The 17954-nt window shown below is 38.2% G+C and overlaps 1 protein-coding gene across 1 annotated transcript in view; it reads right to left on the bottom strand.

The window, feature by feature from the left end:
• Positions 1-6959, bottom strand: part of NDUFS4 (NADH:ubiquinone oxidoreductase subunit S4) — a 47304-nt gene extending 40345 nt beyond the window's left edge. Inside the window, exon 1 of the mRNA XM_063181507.1 lies at positions 6807-6959. Within this exon, the coding sequence (XP_063037577.1) occupies positions 6807-6892 (86 nt within the window). The 5' untranslated portion in view covers positions 6893-6959. The remainder of the gene's footprint in view (positions 1-6806) is intronic.
• Between the last annotated feature and the right edge of the window lie 10995 nt (positions 6960-17954).

Here is a 17954-nt window from a genome sequence, read left to right as displayed (position 1 = left end):
CCCTGAAGGAAAGTATTATGTCCTTCTGTTTTAAGATACTACTGCCAATAAATCTCATCTCGACCCTACAAAGCTTTTTTGAGGCTTTGTTTGTTTGTTTGTTTGTTTGTTGTTTTGGTGCAGTTTTGAGGGTTAAATTCTATCTCTACTCCACTTCAAATATTTTAAGTAGAGAGAAGATTATTAGGTTCTCAAATCAGTAAATTTTTGAAAGAAGTTATTATCACGTGTAACAACACTTTTAAAAAAGTATGCCAGACTTTATGTAAGCAAGCTACAGTTCTGATCCCACAATAGTTAGTTGCCACAAAACGGATTAGAAGAGCATTCACTTGTTTTAGTGGAGAAGGAAGAGCACTGCTTATTTACTAATTAGTTTTCAACAAAATATAACTTACACATCTGTCTGTTTGTCTCTGTTTAACCTTTACTCTCTGAAAAATGTTATTCCTCTGCTCTGGGTTTCCAATTCCAAAACTGAAGGAACTGAATACAATTAATACAAGTCACCCAAGTCATATGATCAATAAGAAAGAAAAATCTAAGAAGCCTTATCAGGAACATTTTGCTGTCATGATGCAAGTTCTACTTACTTCTCCATAAGTACATTAGAAAAACAGCCATTTCCAGAACAACACATCTCCTCCTTGTCCCCTTCTCAAACTTTGGCTCTCCCAAACTTTTTTTCCTATCTGCCCCTCTTACTTGCACATTTCCTAACTGTCCTCTTCCTCCTCTAGACGAATACTGAAAATATGCAAACCTTCACAAACATTGCAGGAATCTCAGACACTTTAAGAACTCAAATGAGATGAATGTGAGCTAACCACCAAACTACACAATACATGGTATTTTTCACTTTTTCACTGTGATGGAATTGTTCACATTGACAGCACCGTTCTACTGCTCCCATGCTTCATTAAATCCAACATCTTCATTACTCCATGGGGGCCTTCCAAAGCTTACTCTTTCCACTCCAAAATAAACAAGGAGCACTCCTACACCCTACTTCCAACAAAATCAAACAGAGAAGGCAAAAGCAGGAAATCTAAGACACCCTTCTGGTTCACCATAATGGTGCAAACCCATGAACACAACAGACCTGAGTAAATTATTCTGTTGCAACTGCTCAAGTACTGATGGATTAGCAGCTTTGAGATACTACATAAAATACTGCAAAGGGACTGAAGTCATCCTCCTTATCAGAAATTTCCCCCTCTCTTCGTCAAAGCATGCAAAATGGTTGTGGAAAGAGGGCTGTCCTTCACGAGAGCCAGACACAAGCCATTGTCAAAGGACCGGTGACTATAATAAATAACCACTGATATTGCTTTCAGTCACAGTGAACAGGCAAGACTCGGCTCCTAGACCCTCTCTTAACCACACAATCACTATCTGTTTTTAAAGGAATTACACACTTCAGATACATGAAATACCTACTCCCAAACTATGGCTTCAGGGTGTCTGCAAGACCAGACAACACTCACTGATGCCTTGGAGTTTTGTTTTTAAACTCATGCTCATTATGTGTATGAACTGTAGTGGATTTCACATTTTTCTCCCCTTGTCTATGTCTATTTGTCTCTCCATATCATTCACCTTGAGTCTTCTCCAATGCTCCATGTCATCACAATCTCACAAGTAAAAAAAAAAAAATCTGCGGGAATTTTATTCCAGATTTCAATTTACTCCAGTGCTATTAAGAATCTCAGTAGGATACTGAGACTCACTGTACTTGCTCTGATACACATTACAACCAAAATACATACTTAAGATAAAATTGTAAAATTCTAGCCAAATACATATTTTAAAAGGCAAATACATCTTTTTTTCCTGGTAAATAACCAAAATGAAACGATCTATAAACATCTCTTATACAGCTAAGGCAAGACTGCAAAAAGACTACTTTTTCTCCTGGTTTTTAAATTTTATTCGAGGTTCTCTATGTAGATCATATCAGTCACTGGAAGTAATTTTAACAAAGATAAATGATACAGAACTGTGTTTTTTATTAATGAAAACCAAAGCTTCTGATGTGTCTGAGCCTGACAATACCACACATACTTTTATATACTTTGTGGTATAAAGGAAGCAGCAGACATGTATTACAGATGGATGAAATAATAAATAATACAACTTCTGCAACATGCTGCTTATTCCAGACTTGACAGAAACTTCACACTGGCTACCACTGGTGAAATAGTGTTTCTGTTAGCCAGTCAGGGCTTTGTACATCTTTAAATGGCTCTCTGCTGGTCTCTACCCACACCTAGCTCCGCAAGATCTACTAAGCCATATTTTAACGTGTGCTTGGGTATTAAGATGCAAGAAAAATGTCAATATTATTTCATTAAAGAAGAAGAACCAAACAATAACACAAGAGAGTAAGCTATTATCTTGCAGAACTATTATTTTTTTTAAGTTAGTAAGCGTTTTCTCTATTTTTCATGGAAGGACAGGATAAAAAATTAAGACAGGAGTTTTTTTCTGTTTTAGAAGTCCTTTATTTTGCCACAAAAATGGCTACTCCCTTTTTTTCCTGAGGGGGAAGACTGCTTATAAAGACAGTAACTGAAAACTGAGATATAAATGGCATCCCTGATTTCCTCAATTTTTTGAAAATTATTGAATAATAGGCTTCGTACGACACAAGTGTCCATAATTCTTTACTTTCATAACCTCAGATATCCATTTATGATTGTGTCAGAGACAGAAGACAAGTCTAAGGCCTGACATATTTGTCTGCTGTGGTACGGGAAGACATACAATGTAAAAGACGTCATGATTAGTTGGTAAGACTAACCTTCAGTAATGAAACTATGTATCAGTCACTTGGTGGGATTCATCCCGTGAAATGGGAATAACACACAATAAAACTGTTGTTGGCATGGAGGTGTGAACATGGGCTGTTATGATCTCATCTCATGCGCTGGCCCTGCATGAGATGATGCTGGAACTGGCCACTCCTGAGGAGGTGATACAAGGGGTGGTTCTGGGGTGGACGGAGAGGAGGACATGATGCATGCTGTTTTCATCCAGGGGATGCCCTGAAGGTGCACAGTCTACCCACCCGCCCTGACTGAGCACCACGCTCCATCTCCTCCTAGTCGGCAGCTTCTCAAACATTCAGGGCTTGGTATGCATTTATGCAAAAGTGACTAACAAAATTGACTTGCTTTGCAATTCCTACTGTGTCCTGAGTTTTTTGTGCATGGGCATCCTCCTGAACCCATAACAGTGATGAACCAGCAAAACCTTTGCTGTCATACTCAGAGTCTTTACAATAGCATCACAAGAGGAAGGTAACACATTTTGAAAAACCACTAAAAAGTGACATGAAAAATTATTATGAAATGCAGAGAGCATGTGGCCATAATACACCTGCACACAAAACATTCTTCTACAGCAACAGAAATTAATTCTGACTCAAATATATTGTGACAGAAAGGGCTTCTCAAAAAAACACTCTGAAGTGTCTTAGAAACCAATATCTGATTCCCAGTTCAGCAGGAATTTGTTTGACGTTTTCTTTTCCAGCTTCAACTGTCCATATTTCTAAGGGAAGGAAACACTGCAATCTTTTAGGTCAAACTAGTGAGAGCGTGTTCAACATAATTTCAAGCCTCCTGAAAACTTCACAGATCTTACAGCATGAAAGGTTCAAAACAGTTTTTGGGTAAAGGAGACACTTTTACTTCCTCAATCATCTAGGGACTCAGTAACCACTGCTTAAGTGACTTAAAACAAGCACTCGGGATTTCATAAAGATATGAGGAATGTTGCTGCATGTTCTCTTAATTTCAGACTGAACACTTACGTCCATATTGTGGAAAAAGCCAGTACCAGTTTAGAATCATTGGGCAGCTTGGGCAAGTGTACATTAAAGTGCCTAAGTATGTCCCAATAAAAGCAGTATTTGTGCTAGATGATGTCATAAAATTTCTAAGAACCAAATATCACAAACAGAAATCAGAACAGAATCTCTCTTGTAACTCTTGGGAAGTGACCACATTATAATTTAATTGAACTTCTGAAAACTGGAGCACTATAAGAAGTTTCACACGCAAAGATCTACAGAAAAATGCACTGCAAATAAAGATACATCTTGAATGCTTAAAATTCAATCCTGCAGTCCAAACAATAAGATATATTACTCTCACAACCTAATTTAATCAAGTAACATGAAACCTGCATTAAGTTTTACTGAACAGTCAAACTTTGCTCTGAATCTAAGTAAACAAAAGTGTAGGGCTGGAGTGATATAACAGTCATTCAAATGCCCTCACAGTTGACAGTTCCAGAATCTTCTTAGGTCATCTCCTAAGAATACCAATAATTTTTGTTGTTAGTAATTGTAACACCTGTATTTACTTAAAGATACACATCTAGCATACTGGTTATAACACACTCTTTGTACAGTTTTACAATGACAGAGATTACTCTGTCATTGTAAAAAAATCAGACGGACAAATACTTCCAAAGGGACTCCTTGTACCAAATTGCATCTGTCAAAATACTTTTCTGAAAGGAAACCAGTATTGCAGGATTTATATATCCAATTGCAAGATATGCAGCAAACTACTGGCTTCTCCAAGAAGTAGTCTTTTGGATAGGTGCCGATCACTTCAGATGGAAAATAAACTTAAGTGATCTTTGGTAAATGTTCAGTTCTGTGAGGTCAGGAGATGTGATACACCAAAGCTAAAAATGAGACTTGTACAATGGCAAATTTTGAGGCATCTATCTGTATACATAAATTTATTTAGGTTTCTGATGAAATACAAAGAATTACATGCTCTGCATGAAAGATTATAGGGTATGTATCAAAGGAAGACAAACACTTGCATACGAGAAGCAATACAAAGTGAAAGAGATACACTTTCTCCTGTCTACTTCTATCTGATTTATCACCTCACAATGAGCCATAGGAAGACATTTTCAATTTAAAACATAGAACCCTAAATGCTTTTCTGTAATTATGTATGCTGATTCTCACTCCCAAGTAGAGAGACTACATAGGCTGGTTAAGAATAAAATTTCATATAAATATTTTTCATATAAAGGTATTTTATATCAAACAGTAATTGAAAAAAGATTTAAGTTTCAGTGCCTACCTCACCAGGGAATAATTACTTTGCAAAACTTATACAATAAATGACAGTCCTAAACATTCCCTCATACTGCCAAAACAATCTTATTCTGAAGTGTCTTTTCCTTATTCCACGGAAAATTTCTCATTCTAACAACAGGGATTACAAAACTGTGCACAAAACTTCGGGAGAAACTCATAATGCCCTCCTTCTTCTTCAAGAAACTTGCCCACCTATGATCAGGTCACCGTCCTAGAGAATGTGAAGCATAAGTTTCAGTCCCACTCAGGCCACTCTCCTCAACATCCCCCTTACTGAAAACGCTAAGGGACACTAATTTTTCTTCACTCTCTGCGGCAAAGAGAGTGACAGAATAAATCACAACTGTTTCAAAGAAGAAATCACAACTGAAGTGTACCCACCTCACATTTCCATATGCTTCTCATACCCAGCCCTGCTACATCCTACTATTTTTTTTCTGAAATAATTACTTGAAATATAGCATGGCAAGACTTTACAACAAACAAAATTATTTTTAGCCGGAATTACTTGACTGATGCAATTCACAACATGGGACAGGCAATAGTTCTGTCAATACCAGAGGAGTAGAAGGGCAGAAGGTAACAGCTGAACATGAACAGTAAGTTTCTGGATTGCTGCAGAGCAACTCCTTAATTCATACCCACAGATTTCAAAGCATTTTTAAGAGACTGACAATTAACCTTCAACACCATCAAACAGGTGCCATTTTAGGAGGAAGAAGGCAGCAGTATCTAATAGGAAAGTCAGAGAATAAAAACGTGCAAAAACAGCAGATCTATAGTTCTTGCTCTGCATGTACATATAGTTTTCTCTGCATGGCACAGACACATATTTATAGACACATATTTAAAAACCCCAAGAGATTAAAAAAAATTAAATTACTAGAGCAAACCTGTATCTGTTAATATCTAAAGACCTAAGGAGCACAAAGAGCAAAACCTCCAAAACACAACTAAAGGCAGTGAGCTACATTATTTGTCCTGGCTAGACTGACACAAGCCTTGGGCCTGTGAGATGCACGACAGTAACAACATGCACGCATCTTCAACTCGTGGTTGGGTCACGTACAGGACTTCTAACACAGGTCTCTGCATTAAAGAAACAAATAACAAAGTGCCACCTAAGATTATAAAGACATTTCCAATATTATTTTTAGAAAATCGGCGAAAAAACAGATATATTCAGCCTCTGAAAAAGGTAACATTGTTTCGAAAAAGGGATGGCGAGGAAATGCAACACGATAGAAAAGAATGTAGTGGGGAGCAAATCTCTGGGAAGACTGCTGGCGAGGTGACGCTCCCCAGCAGAGAGGCCGTGACGAGCAGAACTCGACCTCCGGACACGGCAAGGACATCGGGCGGGCGGTCACGGCGAGGCAGACAGCAAGGACGGGCAAGGGCACGCACCGACAGACGGGAACAGGCAAGGACACGCACGGGCACACAGGGACAGACAAGGACACGCACGGACTGACACGAGGGAAGCCCCGGCCCCGCGCCTGCTGCCAGCCTGGCCGCCCCCACCCGCGTCGAGGCCTACGCGGCCCCCCCGACCCAGCTCCCCGAGCGGCCGCGGCGGAGGTACAGGCCCGGGACGGCCTCCTCGGGCCCCCGCGGGCGCCGGGGTGCGGCGGTGCCCCCCGGGCGGCCGGCGGGGAGCCCGCGGTGCCGTTACCTGGGCGGCGGCGGGCGGACCGCGGCCGCTCCGCTCCTGGCGACGAGGCCCCTCAGCACCGCTGACATTGAGAGAGACGCCGCCATGATGCTCAACGCAGCCGCTGGGAGACGGCGGCGCCGCAGGGCCAAACCTCCTCCGCTCGGACAGGAAACGCGAAGGCGAGGGCGGAACGAGGCGGCGGGAAGAGGCGGCGGGAAGAGGCGGTGGAAAGGGCGGGCAGGGAACGGGGCTAGGATGGGGAGCGGTGGGGAGAGGGCTCGGCAGAGGCAGGAGGGAAGTGCGCTGCTGGCCTGGTGGGAAAGCAGAACTGATGTCCGGAGCTCCGGGAAGGCGACACTCGGGTGTTTGGGGTGCAGGCCTCCTTTTTCCCAGTTACATGTTTGGCCCAGAAACATTTTCTGGCAGCGTTGGTTGTGGCACCATCTTCTTTATGGGCAGAAGCTCAAAGACAGGAAATTTAGGTTCTTTATTAGAAGGACATTCTTTACTGTGAGAGTGGCGAGTTACTGGAACAGGTTGCCGAGGGAGATTGTGGATTCCCTAATCCTTGCAGTGTTCAAAGCCGGGTTGGATATAAAGCCTTCAGAAACCTGGACTATGGAACCAGAGATGTGTCCCTGCCCCATGGCAGGGGCATTGGGACTAGATGATCTTTAAGATCTGTTCCAACCCTTAACTTGCAGATTCTGTGGCTATGGATGGCAGGACAAGCCTCAGGGAGGGCAGGTGTCTGTGCTGACTGGTTCCCTGTGCCTGGAGCCCTCCGTCCTGGGCACAGAAGCTGTGGGATCAGGTAATTTTGGCCCCATTCTTTCCCATTATATTTTGCTGACAAAGTGGTGCACTCTGTACAAAGACTTGAAAGTGTTGGTACATCTTCTTGCACCTGCTAAAAGCATACTTCTTAGATTTGCTGTCTGAAATGGATTCACATTCTTAGTTCGCTGAGATAAGGAAGCCTCTAATGGTACGGTGGCACTTTCAGGAGTTCTTTTCTGTTTTTAAACCAATTCCTGCCTTACCTCCTGTAGCAAGGAAGACTGACACGACCGCTGGTCTCTTGAAGTGGAGTCGAATTTATAATGCATTAACTGTAAACTGGAAGCAAATAACAGTACTCATGCCCTACAATAATGAGGGTTCTGTGTATGCGGCTGAAGACAGATGGCTATAAATCAGAAGTCAAGTATGATTCTGTTCGGTGCCAAAAGCTCAAATGACATAAAGTTTCCAAAAACACATGGTGCAGAAGCAGTGTTAGAGGACGATCTGCAACATTGTGAAGAACTGAAAAGTTTCTGGTTCTGATGGTGAAAATAGATGGTATTCTTGAAATTACTCTATTTTTATATTAAAAATCTGATGACCTCTTTAAAAAAAAAAAAAAACAAACTTAAATGACGTTTCAGCTTTGATCTTACTTTAAAAAGAGAAAATATTTAGAATAAAAACAAAAAAAAAGCGCTAATAAATTTGTACAGAAGGGGATGTTGGTCTTGACTAATTGTTTCTGCTTTGCTCCAGGAGAAGCAAGCCTTGTGCTTGATTTTGACAGCAGAGTTTGACAGGGTCAGGTATAAAAATTCTGCGCAAATGAGTAAATTCAACATTTTCTTGCTCTAAATGAAGGAAGACTGAAAAATAGTTCAAATGATAAGCTAAACAAACTTTCAGCAAATGTCTTCTGCAGTATCAAATCAACAGAACATTAATTTTCAGAGCAACACCCATACACTATATAGTCCTAATGAAATGTCAGACCTAGCGCCATTATTTCAGTCTTTGTATTAGGCAGTTGCAAGTCATCCAAACTTTCCACTGTAAAGTGCGTAATTTTCTATTCTTTCTTCCCGTCAAATATTTTTGTTTTATGTAAAGTATGTGCTGTTTTCTCCCTTTTAAAACAGAAACAATGCTGCAGAAAAAGGAGTAAAGCAAAAAATCTGTCTGGGCAGCCCAATAGAGAGACACAGTAACAACAGCAATTTATAAATTTGGTGGGTTTACAGACGTGAGTACTTAAAATTATTTTTTCAATTGTTAGTGAGTATGTTCAAAGTCAGATGTAGTAAGACAGAGATAACAGGAGTAATTTTGTAGTAATGATGAATTGGAACAGGTCATTGACGTAGTGAACTGGAGTCTTTTGTTTAATGCAGGTGGGAAAACCCCAGACTTCTGAACATAGCAGTTTTTGTCCAATGAGTTTGAAGGAAAGGCTTGAAAAACTGCTTCCCACATTTATATGAGATGGTTTTTTCACAGCTGTATTAGTTATCAGCCTAATAATGCATGTCTCTCACATCAAAGCTTCAGTCACTTGCAGAGAAGCATAGCAAGAATATCTACATCTCACAAAATTTGTTAGTTTTTCTCTCTTCCAAAGTCTTTGTCCAGTGCATGAATGATGGCAGCATTCACACCAACTCAGATTTACTTCATCTAATCCAAACTTTTTTCTCTTATGGTGCTTCAGCCAGGAAGAGTGTTCTGTCATTTTTGTAAGCTAGGGAAGATTTTATAGCTGTTAATAAATGGACCAGTGGTTTGGTGAAGCCAGTTGCCTTTGAGGGCTCTATTGTGAACTGAGGTAAATTGTCTGGGTCTGTCTATCAGCTGACAGATTATCATAGCTCAGCTGAAGATCTTTTGGGTAGATCCAGCTTTGTGTCCTCTCTTCCTGCCAGGGAGGAAGCCAGTGGTTTGGGCACTGTGTGAAGGCTCCTGTGTTTTGTGTAACCCAGTTCTCCAGACTCCTGCCCTCCCTGCTGCCTCTCCTCTGGCTGGGGAAAGAACAGAGGTAGCACATGGCAGCTGGAACTTAAAGTTGCCACGTTATGAACTGAATCTGCCAAAGGAGGGTGCCAAATTCAGGAGCTGCTTTTGGCAGCTGCAGGGACAGGATGGTCCTGTGTTAGATCACAACTGATGGGCTTGAGCATGTGTGCAAGTGAACGTGCTGCTAATTGCTTGCACAGCCCCTGGAACCGTTTTGACCCTGACTAATTAGCACCATCCCAAACAATGTCTGAGCACAGTCTGGGAATGAGCATGGGCCTGGGACTGTTCCTAATAAGCTGTGTGGATGAGGCCTTTCTGGGTTTTGGGTTGTTTTTTTGAGTAGGGGAGAAGAGGAGAAAGAGTTTAGCTCCACGGGTGTGAGCTGTGCCATGAAAGCTGAGCCGCATCAGGGGTACAAAAGGATCCTTAGACTGTTTATTTACTAATTTAAATGTAACCATAGCAGTTGTTGATGAAGTATTTCTGTATAGTAGTCACAAAATGGTGAGAGACTATTTCAAAACAAATAACTATAGCTGTCCAGAAACAGCATTTGTGGCAATTCCAAGCACAGTTTACTGTGAAATTAATATGCACCAACAGTCCCTTGCAGTCTGGTGCCTGAGAAAGGGAGAGACATGAATTTTTCTGTCTCCCACTACTAGCCCAGGTTTATAAGCAGACCTGTAAGATACTCCTACGCAGGTTAAATGTGTACTGTTTTATCTGATTGGCTTAAATTTGTGTAAATGTATTCAGACATATTATACAACACCTTTTTTAATCACCATGTCTTAGGTTAAACTAGTGAATTTTTGTGCATAGCAGTCTTAGAAAATGGAGTGTTAAATGCCATGTTCCTCAAAACAGTTCAGTGCAATTTTTTTGAGGTGACTGCAGAACTATCACTTGAAGTCAGTACTTTCACGAAGGCTTAAACTTTTCATTCATAAATCTGGCTGCAAGCTAATCTTCTGTCACTGATATACTCTGAAGCACTGTCCCTCAAGACTGAAACAGTTCATGTGCCAGCACTTATTGTGCTGTACAGTATGCTCACAGTTCCTATTGTCTCACTCTATGAGAAAGCTTATTAGCTTAACTGTGAGAGTTAGAGTCATGTTTTCTCTTCACATATGCGAGCTGCACACATTGTGAAAATCGGGGAGCAAAATTTAACTTTTTAGTATTTTTTCTGCTAGGCTGAGATTGCACAGCCTTACTTCATGCCCAAACAAACCAGTTCTGGTAGAAATAATTTCACAGTCTCAAGTAAACTACCGTTAGCAGTGATCAGCACAACTCTTGAGCTATTCCTTAATGTATTGTTGCTTTGGATTAGTTTGTTTTCTACTGGGTGGCAGAGAGGAACTATGTAGGAAACAAAAGCATCAGTCTCAATCTCGACAGTCTAACAGGGCAAAGAACTGGTGGTAAAGGGATCCAAAATGCAAGAAAGCTGATTATATTGTCTAGAGCTGCATGAATTCCCCGTTCCATTTTATTCGTAGGTTGCATTGATTTTACATACAGAAGCTATGATTTCAGTGTTGGATATCTTTAGATTCTACCCTTCTGACAACTAAGCATGACAGTTTAACACAGAATAAATAATTAATTTACTTTCATAGGACTAAGGTTTATTTTTTAAAATACTATGGTTTTGTTTTAGAATTTTATTTTGAAAATATTATCTTTGTATAGAGCTTTCTCTGTAAGTAGTGACTCTTTTGGCTTCATTCTGTCCCAAATAATTTACTTTGCTGATGAAATATCAGCTGCACTTATGCTTGTAGGGTTTTTCAAGTATTTGCAGTGGGACAGAGACTATTCCTATGTAATCCTTTGCAAACCTTACAATGCTTTAGGTGTCAGGGTAAATTTAATGGCAGAATTTGTCCCAAATGTCAGTTTCTGCATTACAAGATGAGTTAGCATAAGAACATGATGTTTTGGGATTTTAGTATTTATTTACATTCTCTATATGGCAGGCAGGTTGGTAAAAAAGCTGATGGTATTCTCGAAGTCTGTTTGATTGCATATGAGATGTAAAGTGCAGTTGGAGCTGTCTGGATTTAATTTTTCTCCCCCTTTGGTATGGGAGAATAAAATATCTCAGCTCATACAGGAGAAAAAAATTAAAACCAGGCAGAGCCAGCCCCATTGTAAGCTTCACATGCAATCAGACGTCCTTGCAGAGAAACTCCCCTTCCTGGCTGCACTGCTGCCACTAGTGAAACACAATTTAAAAAAAAAAAAAAAAAGAAAAGAAAAAAAAAATCACTTTTTATACTTGCTGCTTTCAAGTTAGACATTGACATGTGAACCAAAATCTTCTTTTTAACTATTGCCCGGGAGGCCACCAAAGAATCCCAGCTGACCCCCTGCCATCAGAGTGAGTGATGGTCGGCTGCTGGTGTTGCAGCTCACTTCCCCCAGGCTGCCACCCTGAGAGATCCCACCATCCACCGTCGGTGTGAGTGACATTGGCCCACTGGGCTTTGAAAACACTTTTCAGGTCGGTCATTGCAGAGAGATAGCTTCCTTCACACACACCATCAGGGTGAGTGACGTCAGGCCACTGGGGTTTAAAATACAGACCCTCAGGCTTGCTAAGCTGACACTGCTGAGAAAACTGCTTTTATTGTTGTACATCAGCAGGGACCTCTTTGTCTTTTTTTGCATTGTTTACTTAGAAGCCAGCCTTCCCATTCCCCAACTCCCACCCCAGACAATTATTAACATCTGTAGGGTAATTTCTATGTCTTCTTTCTTTTCTTTTTTTTTTTCTTTTTTTTTTTTTTTCTTTAACTGGAGGTAAAACAGATTTCAGTCTTTGAATTTTTATAGCCATCTGCCTTCTCATATGATTTTTGAAAGATCCTAGGTATGGTGGTATTTGTTAGTGGAAGAGTCTTAGAATAATAAAAGTAAGACAGTTGTTAATGATTCTAGTCCTTTTAGTTGTCCAGATCAGACATTCTTTCACTGATAATGATAGTCATTCTTCCTTCTCAGCTTTTTGTGAGGTTCCTGGAAAATTAAGTCTTCAGGAAATTATTTCCTCCAGTCTTGACATAGTATGACTTCCCTTGTCCTTGTAGTTCATGCTGCAAGAAAGATTTCTCTGTTGCTAAGTGTTATAGAAGTTTTTACCTGACATTTTGCATAGAATGCTGAGTTCAGATGATGAGATTTTAGAGGCTTTTTGAAATACTACATGGTATTAGTATAAAAAAAATCCTGACTTAAACTGGTTAATGTGGAATAAAAGAATTTTAAATCACTGTTCTGTAATATTGCTGGAAACACTATATTTTATAATAATGTGTAGAGTGCAGCAGAAGTCCCATTTTTCTGAGCTCTGTTTCTCTTTCATGCAAAATTAGGAAATGTTTCTTGATATATTGGTGAAAAGTAGTAATTTATTTATATCTATGAGATATATATTCTATTAATATATACTATAGAGCTATATATTATATCTAGTTTTGTATCTATTAATATACATTCTATATTTCGTATATCCCTTATATCTGTAAGATTTTTATGTAAAGGATTTTGATTCTTTATAAAAATGGGAATCATAAGTAAACAAAATAAATACCTGCATTTGAAAATTTAGGAAAATAAATTATGAGGAATTTCACTTTGTTAATTATTAATTTATTTAAAGGTACAGAATTGTATTGAAACCAACATTTTTAATCTAATTTGTGACTTCATTTTCTTTCCTTTACTCTGGGCAGTTTAAAGCTATTATCTTACTGATCTGATCTTCATTTGGATGCATAAATTCATTTTATACTCACTTTTTTGCAAGAGTACTGTTAAGAGCACCACTGCTCTGTGAGAAATTTGATCATTGCAGATAGTCTCTCCCTTCAACTTGCCTATTTATTGAATGGAATCAACTGCAGGTAGATACTGAATAGCTCCAGCTGCTTTGATAAAAGAGGCTTTTGAATGTTTTCACCAAAACCAGTTGTATTCAACACAAGGAAAACCCACAGAAATAAATTCATATTTCATCTGAAACAGAGACTGTTATACACAAATAGGTCTTTTCAACTCAATTCAGTGTCCCTGTTGAGTTTAGCTGTAACTGATCTGGATGGCAAAATCAGTCATACTTGTGCCTTTTGAGTCAGATATTAACATGTCAAGATTTAATTGGAGAGCTCGAACTCATCCATTTGTTGTTAAAGCAAGGCTCTTTCATGAAAACGGTATGATCATTACTTTTTTTCTTCCTGCTCTCCACTGACACAGTTAAGCATTTAGTAGATTAATTGGCTTGTGAATTTACCTCTTACTAGTTCTTTTCTTATTGTATCAATTTATTTATTATCATTTTCCTTACCTTTCTTCCCATGCTTTTTCTGGCCTCTAACTCTTACACTAGCAATTTTCTTCCTTTGAGTAATTATTTTTTAAAAATTCATTTTGGAGAGATTATCCCATTCCATGAGGAAAGCAGAAACAAGTTTAAAGGAGATACAGTTCACCAAAAAGATTTGTAATCCCTTTTGTGCCTCTGTAGTCTTCATGTCAGTTTGGGAAGTATCTTTAAAGATCCCCTTCTTTCAGACTTCTTTTCTTATGTATTTTCCATTTTATATCAATGAAGTGCTGTGAAAAGCAGGCAGAAAGCTGTAATTTTAAATATTTAAAAATTATGATTTAAGTTAAATATTCTCCCCATCTGATAAACAACAGGCTAAATACTACTGTAGCTCTCATATTTCTTTCTTATTACTTTATTTACCATGTCACACAGTGGAGACTCTTCCTCATTTTCTATTTTCCTCATAAAAAGATAAAGAGTAGTAGTATTATAGGAAGGTAATAAATTCCCTGTTCACATGTACGTGTCAGCGATCACAGAAATTGTGACTTAAATGACAGATACAATAAGTGTTCTTCAGGGTCTTTTGTTAGTTTAGATTTAGGTCACAAAGTGTATTTCCCAGGCTGTCATTCTAAGAGGAGCCAGTCTCACAATATAAATATTGTTTTACTTTTTCATAACACGGGTTTTGTAGCAGCATTGAATTAAGAGTTTTCAGAACTTTTGCAATGCTCCTAACAATCCCTTTTAAGACATAAAGATTAATTTTTAAACAGTACTTTTCCTGCTCAAATCCTCTGCCCATGTTTCCATATGGTTTCATTTTAATGCCTGTTAATCCATACTATTATTGCTTGCCTCCTTTTACTGGAATTCACTGGAGGAAAGTGCTATTAGGGTTTTCCTTTTTGAAGAAGAGGGTAGTTGTTCTGAAAAGAGAGTGCAAGATGAAATAAAAGAGTACATTTATGAACAAAATGGACGTAGTAATAAAGGTTTTCCATTGAATCTCTGTGGTCTAGAGAGGACCACTGGCATTCTGAATGATAACAAAGACTCCCAGAAAAAAATTTAAACATTAGCAAAATTTTCAAATTTCATCTTATGTCTCATATTTCTAATTCTGATGATTCTTAGAAATGGCAAAAAAATTATATCTGTTCACAAAGATTATTTTAGTTGATATGTGTAACAACTGTTTAAGTAGTATCTGACAGCAAAAAATTTCAAGGAAGTCCTTTAGCCTCATATTTAGTTATTCAATGTATTCCTAATTTATATTAACTTTTTTATATTACCATGTTGAAAACCAAATGCATTTTAACAGATATTAATGTAAAATACTTTGTAATATTGCCTCATATATGTTTAAAATCAAGATCTGTTTTTGACATTGATATTATATAGAGTCCTTCATGCATTCAATTGAGCTATTCATAGCCCTAAATAAACTTGGAATGTGCTAATATACTTCACTGAGTTGAGGCCTCTAATTCCAATGACCTAAAAAACCCCTTCAAAACACAAGGAAACAACTGCAAAAAAAAAAAATACAACTTTCAGAAGAAAATATAAATAAAACTTGCCATATTTTATATATTGGAAAAAACAAATGCAAACTTTTTCAGTCTCTTGAAATATCCCCTTTATTGACAAAGTTGCAATTTGCACTTTAGAAAACAATTAGATTCCTAAAGTACAGTGAAAACAGAGAAGGAGTTTTCCCTTTTCTTAGTTTTCTGTCTTTAGGAACACAGACGACAATGTGGAAGCATGCTTTCACATGTTTCTGAATTTCAATTTTTAGGGATATTCTTGGGAAAATTGCAACTTAGGAAGTCCATACGCCACATTCACAATTTCTGTAGTTTTAGAATGAGCAATGTTTGATTTTCCAGAAGGAAAATTATATATCTGGTAAACCCCTACAACCTTCTATATTGGTACTAACCTTTGTTTAATTGTTACCAATTTGCTACAGAATGGAGGGGAGAGGAGCAGCGTGGATTTCAGGAATGCTTATATAAATTATTTTGAATTTTGCATTGATTAATTATGACCTTCTTCATCACCACACCTTTTAGTCTTTAAGGTCTCCCCGCAAAGGCCAAGCCAGTGGTTTCTTTCATGTACTTATTCTGTTTTGGCTGTTGTCTCATCAGGTTAAAACTTTCTATCACTGCTTGGATTTCTGTGTTCAACTTCTTTCCTGGAATGCTTTAAAGGTTTTGCAGTGATAGCTTCTCAATATGAAAAACTGGAACAATAAAATAAATTTTAATATAAAGTTGTTTAATGCAGGTTATTGTCCTTGTAAATCACATTTTTGGAAATAGTGTCAAAATGTTTTGGTCATTTTAACCAAGAGTATATAGGATTAAAAAGAATCTTTTGGCACACCCAATCTCCTCCTACTTTAGGCAACTATATTACATAACTTTTTTGATAAACTTCCGTCTTAAGATGATCTGGACTTATTTTGCCACTTTGCTTCTTACAAAAGTCTTTTCAAGATCTTCATTGCTCTTTGTATCTTGTTCTGCGATTGGGTTTGTCTTGAAGTTTGTTCATATCACACTATTGTCTTGTATCACTTTTAGTTGTTCCTCAGCTGCAGTCTCATTCTTTTGTCTGTTTTCACTAGCCAATTAATCATGGTCATGTAATTCTTTCTGGGTTGTATCTATGTCTCTATCTGTAGTACTAGCATGTATCCTAACATTTACTGTCAGCATCTGTTTACTTGGATTTTGTTTCAAGGTAAAGTCGACAAATATATTAAACAAGATGGTTAAGAGGCACTCAGATGGGATATTTTATTTCTTGGTACCACTTTTGACTATCTCATTTTCCCTCCATTTGTCTTTTTTTTTTTTTTCCTTACCTGCCTTATCGTCTTTCCAGTAATCCCCACCTTCTTCTAGCAAACTACGAATTTCCCTTGTGGAGTCATGGCATGATTTTTGTTGATGAATTATCTCTTTAATTTCCTTTTTGAGAAAATATGTTGTTTATTTTAAAATGTGTGCAATGCTATGTCTGATCAGAGGTTGTCATTATAAATAATAATCTTATCTATAGGGAAGCCTCATGGAAGCTTTTTCACCCAGGTCTCAAAGACCAAGAATTACAAGGTAGAGATATTCCAGAATGTCATTCACTTCTTCCCTTGCTATGTCAACCAGCTGAAAGCTGTAAGTCAGAAACTAAAATTTGCTTATTGATGGAAAAATGTGACATTGGGATTTCTGAAGCTGTAAGTCCCAGTGAAAGTTTAAATGCTTTGATGTAAAAATAAGCTCCAAACACAGACTTTCTAGGGAATGTTTTTATTGGAAGTTGGTTCTAGTCTAATCCAACTTCTTGGGTTTGTATTAGTCATTCCCTTTTTCACAATTCACCAAGTCATGCTTTTTTCTGGCATCCTCCTTTTTGTAGCAAAAGCAGGCAGAGAGGAGTCAGTAGAAAGGAATCACAAAAGGTCCTTTTATTTCCATATCATCCCATGTAAATATTTGGAGGAAAATTGTATTTCTTTGTAGTATTGTAGGTGTTTGATGTCCCATTCACCAGTTCTTGATGATAAGTTTCCAGAATTAGAATACAATTGCCATGTAACCTGTCCAAGAAGGACTTGAAGACCACTTAAAAACTTTACAGCAGCTAAAACGCTACAGAATTATGGTTTTTGAGTGCAAACTACAACCACTACTCAAACTACTACTGTTAACTAGCAGGATGGTTATAGTAAGCTTTCAGAACTTCCACCTATTTGGTCTTAATTTCTACATATTTTTTAAAATATGTGTGACTTTTTTTTTAATTTAAAGATCATAATTTCTAGGGATGTATATGATTTCCATAGTAAAGTACTTCTTGACAGTATCTTTTAAAGGTACACAAGCAGTCTAGATACGTTGATGGAAATAAAGATGGTGTTAAAAAAAGGCAATGGGCCCACAAATCCTTGTGTCTACAGGAAAATGGAACAGTCTTCTCTTCCTCCATGCATG

Source organism: Melospiza melodia, chromosome Z (assembly GCF_035770615.1).
Source record: "Melospiza melodia melodia isolate bMelMel2 chromosome Z, bMelMel2.pri, whole genome shotgun sequence".
NCBI classification, from domain to species: domain Eukaryota; kingdom Metazoa; phylum Chordata; class Aves; order Passeriformes; family Passerellidae; genus Melospiza; species Melospiza melodia.
The sequence above is the reverse complement of the archived record's forward strand: the minus strand, read 5'-3'. Positions and strand labels throughout refer to the sequence as shown.